Source organism: Juglans regia, chromosome 1 (genome assembly GCF_001411555.2).
Source record: "Juglans regia cultivar Chandler chromosome 1, Walnut 2.0, whole genome shotgun sequence".
Classification (NCBI taxonomy): Eukaryota; Viridiplantae; Streptophyta; class Magnoliopsida; order Fagales; family Juglandaceae; genus Juglans; species Juglans regia.
The window spans coordinates 24,799,295-24,805,369 of record NC_049901.1 but is presented as its reverse complement, the minus strand read 5'-3'; the positions used below and the strand labels follow the sequence as shown (position 1 = coordinate 24,805,369).

At 39.1% G+C, this 6,075-nt stretch overlaps 1 protein-coding gene across 1 annotated transcript; it reads right to left on the bottom strand.

Annotated features, from left to right (window-relative positions):
• Positions 1-4,409: 4,409 nt before the first annotated feature.
• On the bottom strand, positions 4,410-4,919 carry LOC108993660 (uncharacterized mitochondrial protein AtMg00860-like). Its single transcript, XM_018968645.2, has one exon. It carries the CDS (start codon positions 4,917-4,919, stop codon positions 4,410-4,412), a length of 510 nt encoding a protein of 169 aa, XP_018824190.2.
• Positions 4,920-6,075: the final 1,156 nt, after the last annotated feature.

Below are 6,075 nucleotides of genomic sequence, written 5' to 3'. Positions count from 1 at the left end.
ATAACGTAAACGTGAACATAACATAACATGAACTTGGAACATATTCTTGTCTCATAGGATTACCATGATTGCGTGAACGTAAACTTGAATATAACATAACGTGAAACATTACTTGAACTTGGAATCTTATTCAATAGACTTAATCATTAACATGACCATATGGGTGCTACACAGGTTCCCTTGAGCCGTGTGTCCCTGCCGATTACCGCATCACATCACAGGTTTCTATACCAGCTGTGAGTGCGTTAATACGTACTCCACAGTTGTTGTGGCCCCACGTATTCTACGTGTCACAATTGCTGTGTCTCACGTAGTGTATGCTCCACAATTGTTGTGGCCCCATACTTCATGCTCCACAGTTGTTGTGGCCCCATGACTTATCTGTTTGTGCCACACTTGCTGTGGACACACGTAACATAATGTGTGGCACCATCGGCGTTAGTGCCTGGCGCGCTCCGGTGACCAGCTAATTAGGCCCCATTCGCAACCTGTTGACTGTACTTCGTCAACCCAGGGATTTTCACACCTATTTAGACACTCCAGCGTGAACAAAGGAGTTCCACTAGGATATTACCCCATCCTAGCGCTTAGGGTCGTGATTGACATGAATGACTTAACTGGCAGACATGACATTTCGTAACGTGACGTAACATGAACGTTACATAAAAGACATAAATCTGGACGTAACATAACGTGACATGAACGTAGGACAACAGACATGACATACTTCGAGACATAAATGTAACAGAGAACATTTCATAACATGTCATACATGTAACATACAACATTTCGTAACATGGCATACCATATAACAGACAACATTTCTTAACGTGGCGTAACATGTGACAATGAATATTACATGACAAGAAATACATGTAACAGATGGCATACTTAACTTAACATGACATACTTGCAATGTATAGCATGTATAGCAATACGTGACATAATATCTTATGTAACAGATGAGTAATTCATGACAGAATAAATTCTGTGTAACAGATAAATATGTAATGACTTGGCATGGCACATATGATAACATGCATACATACAATTTAGTTCCCTTACTTATCACACATACACATTAAATTGATAGTAAGTTAAAAGCTAACTTACCTCGATCTTCGCGCTTCGAGACAAAACTCAAGTGCGATCATGGGAAACTGAAAGTAGTGATTTCTAAAAATTAGAACTTAATCACTAACAATTAGGAATATGGAAAATATCAACTTAGAGTAAAATTACCATTTTACCCTCTACATGTGGGAAAATGACTATTTTACCCCTAACTTAAGGATTTTGCATCATAACTTCAAAAATCACCAAAATTTACATACATTATGTAAATTTTGTCCTAAACTCAAATATCAATTCATAAAAATTTAAAACTAAACACAACCATCAAAACTCTATATGGCCAAAACTTACAAAGGCTATTTCCTTTGCTTTTTGTTGTAATTCTTTCAAATCTCAAAACTCATGATTAAACCAAAATTTTTCTTCTACTACACTCATAACATATTCTTAAGAATAATCATGTTTTGAATCATGAACAAAAGTCATCAAAATCAATAAAACCATACTTGAACTTTTTGGTTTCTCTTCTAAGTTCAAAACAGAATTTTGTTTCTAACTTGTTTTGATCAACCTCTTGATCCATGACTTATAAAGAAGTGATCTTCAAATCAAAACATCACATGGTTCAAAAAGGTGTCCTAAAACAGATCCAAGCTTCAAACTCAAGATCACATGGGTAAACATCAACCAAAATATAAATTTAGCCAAGAACATCATCACTTTTGCCTAACCGAATATCTCCTTCCATAAAATTTCATATGTTCGAAACTAACATCAAATATCTTCAAAATAACATTCTAGCATGTATATAAGATGCTTAGGATCTTCCAATAAAAATATCAAAGCCATTGGAATAAGATTAAACCATAAAAGATTTAAACTTTCTCAAAACAGAAACTGTTTTTCCTCTTCCAGTTTCTAAGTTTCTAGACCTAAGTAAATATTTCACCAAAACTTTTAATCATGCAACAAATCCTCAACCAATAATCATATACACATGTTAACAGTACTCCAAAAAAATTTCGGACCAAGATCTATTCATTAGCTTGGTCAAAAACTCCAAAATATAACACACTCTCCAGTTTATCGCCCAGAATGACCTTTCTGGGGTCTAAACAACTTTTTACCAATCAAATTATCTCCAAATGGAACAAATAAGATATCCACGTAAACTAGACTCCAAAAGAAACAACTTTCATGAAGGAAACGTTGCGAGAAAACACTTACAAAAGCTTCGAAACAGGCATTCAAAAGAGGTACGAAAAACTGTCCGAGAGTGTCTTTTGTGTTCTATGAAGGAAAAGTGTAAAGGAGAGTTGCTTTTTCGTGGGAAGTGGACTGAAGAGCCTCTTACACAAGTTATGGGAAGTGATATGACTGAAGGAATGGTTGAGTGTTGGCCTTTTCTTCTCATAAAAATCAGACCAAGATCTTTTCTCAAGGTGGAGTGTAAGAGTGAAAGAGTGAGGTGGCCCTTTAGCTTTGTCTTTCAAGAACCTTCTAGGCTCTTCTTGTACAGATCTGGCCAGCCAAGTGGGGGTACAAAACTTAGCCATGAAGCAATCCTATGGTGACCAAATTCGTGGGCCTTAAAGGGCCTAAACCGAATGGGCCTAAAATTTGGGGTTTAAAGAGGGTTTGGGTTGCTATCAAGCCCAAATCCAATATCACTTGGCCTAATCAATTTTTCAAGGTTAACAAGGTTGGATAATGATATTCTAACACAAATTTGAAGGATTAATAGCTGTGGAAGTGATTTAATCAAGTGATTAAACACAATGCTAGAAATCGGATTAGAAAATGTTTAGAAGCCAACTTTAGGGTTTTGGGGAAACCGTTTAGGGTTTCGATTTCAACCAAGCTTTTGGGCTTTCGATTGGATTCCCACCATTTAGAATTTCACTAGGATTGAAAACCTCTTTGATCTGGCACAATTTGGTTGAGCAGATGAAACAAAGTTTTGCTTAAGCGACATGATCTCACACCTTCATTCCTTCAAATTCAACAAACGTTCCTTATGGTGCCAAGTGTCTAAAATTATTCACTAAGTGTGGCTAAGATCTTGCCAAGTGTCCAACTAAAACTTCTCTAATCCAATTTGGACATTCCACACTGTGATTTCGAAACACTGCAATCGGTGCGCTTACCGAGGTTACTATTCACTTCGAAAAAGTGAATCATAAACTTAGTACTAAAAATTCCTAAATATTCATATTAACTTATAGTGAAAATCTTTTACCGAAATTTAACCTCGAAGTGCCCCTAAAAATAATTTCACAATTTCCAACAGACGTTTCGTCCGGAATTATGAAAATAGGATATTGTGCCATAAAATCCTAAATAATCCACTGAGTGTAATGGCGTAGACCATAATGCATTCTGACACTTCTAACCACCTCAAATAAATAAAACTCATATTTCTAGCAGCATAGTGAGTGATAACACTGACTATGTTGACAGACTAAAACCTATGCAATAGGTCGATTCGTAAAAACTTATGGGATTTTCACGAGATTCCTAAAGTCAATAGAAATTTCGCCAATGAATTTCTAGCGGACTGTTACAACCCCGCCCCCGCATTTGGCGGACGGGGTAGTCCGCCCCGCCGCACGGGTGCGGGGCGGAAACGGGCCGGGGCAGCAGGGGCGGGGCCCCGCTGCCCACCCCTAGTAACCCGGATGGAGGTCTTGTTTCATACTTAGACTTTTGGCACACATCACATTCGGCTACTAGCTTCTTCACGACCTTCTTTATGCCCTCCCAATAGAAAAAGTGTTTGACCCTTATGTAGGTTCTCAACCACCCGGAATTTCCACCCTTTTTACTATGATGGAAGTGATCAAGAATCTCTTTTCTCAAATTAGGAACATTAGGAACATAAACATACTCCACAATCTCTATTGCCCTTGCATCTAGCTTTGTTGCTTCCCTTATCTTATCCAATATCCTCCATTCGGCCCCACTCAAGGCCAATAATCTATTTTCATCTTCATCATGCACTTGCCACAACAATGAACTTCCCTCTCTTCTACTAAGAGCATCCGCAACTTTGTTTTCTTTCCCGGGTTGATACACAATATCATATTTAAAGCCCAAAAGCTTTACAAGAAGTTTTTGTTGCTCCAGTGTCACAATCTTTTGTTGAAACAAATGCCTCAATGCTTGTTGATCCATGACCATGGTGAATTTTCTTCCCAACAAGTAAGGTCTCCACACCTTCACGGCATGCACAACCGCAAGCATATCCCTAGCATATGTACTCCACGCCTTCTTCATAGGACCAAGTGCTTTGGAAATAAAGGCTATTGGTCTTTTTTCTTGAACCAAAACAGCCACTATCCCCTCACCACTAGCATCGTGTAGACCTCAAAAGGCTTCTCAAAGTTTGGCAAAGCCAACACGGGCGTGGTAGTCATTGCCCTCTTCAACTCATCAAAGGCTTCTCTAGCCTCTTGTGTCCATTCAAAATTATCTTTCTTTAACAAAGAAGTGAGGGGTTTAGCAATCAACCCATAATGCTTGACAAATCTTCCATAGAAACCAGTCAAGCCCAAGAATCCCCTCAAGGTCGAAACATCATTTGGCAATGGCCAATCCACCATTGCCTCAATTTTCCTTTGGTCAACCTTCACTCCTTCTCCTGAAATAAAATGTCCCAAATACTCAAGCTCTTTTTCCATCAAGGCACATTTGGATGCCTTAATGAAAAAACGATGTTCTTCAAGGATCTTCATTACAATCTTCAAGTGTAGTTTGTGATCTTCCACAGTCTTGGAATACACCAATATGTCATTAAAGAAAACCAACACAAACTTCCTCAACAACGGCTTGAAGATAGTGTTCATGGCGGCTTGGAAAGTTGAGGGAGCATTACACAACCCAAATGGCATAACAAGATACTCAAAATGACCATTGTGGGTTCTAAAAGCCGTTTTGTGCACATCTCATTCCCTCATGCGGATTTGATGATAACCCACTCTCAAGTCAAGCTTAGAAAAAATACTAGCCCCATGCAACTCATACAACATCTCATCAACGGTAGGTATGGGAAACCTATCCTTGATGGTAGCTTCATTCAATGCTCTATAATCGGTACAAAACTGCCAAGTGCCATCCTTCTTTCTCACCAATAATACCGGTGAAGAAAAAGGACTAGTACTAGGCCTTATCAAACCTCCCTTCAACATCTCCTCAACTTGCCTCTCAATTTCTTCTTTTTGAAAGTGAGCATACCAGTATGGAGGAACATTAATCGGTACTCTCATCCACCAAGGCAATGTGATGATCAAAGGACCTCGTGGGTGGCAAAGTAGTTGGCATCTCTAGGACCCTCCAATGGTTTCTCAATACCTCTTAGACCTCCACGGGCAGCAAGGACAAGTCTTCCTTCTTGCTTCTCTCTTCACTCTTTTCAACCTCAAAAAGTGCCTCTTGCTTTGCTAGAATGATGGCAAAGCAACTAGCTCCACCCTTACACAATCTTTCAAACATCATAGCCTCACAAGAATTCACTTCTTTGGACGTCAAAGTTGTCCACAACTTCTTCTTGAACCCAATCTGAAACTCCATAGTCATTCACAACTTTGTCAATGCCTTTAAGCCATGCATTGCCCAAGACAACATCTAATCCCACTAGGGATAACACATGCAAATCCGCAACAATTCTCACCCCTTGGACATTCATCTTGACCTCCTTCATAAGACCTTCACATCTTAGCTTGTCTCCATTGGCAACATTCACATCAAATGGTTCAATAGTGCTCGGCTTCAATCCAACTTTGGTGACAATGTTAGAATTGATAAAATTGCGGATTGTGGGTTGAGCCACTATCAACCAATAATGTAACCTCAAATTTCCCTATCCATGCCATGACCCTCATAGAAGTGGGCTTTTGAACACCAGACATGGCATATAGAGACAACTCGGCATCCTCTTCTTCACTACTAGGTTCGGCCTCCTCATGCTTGGATTCATGGCTTGAAGATTCTTCATGTTCATCA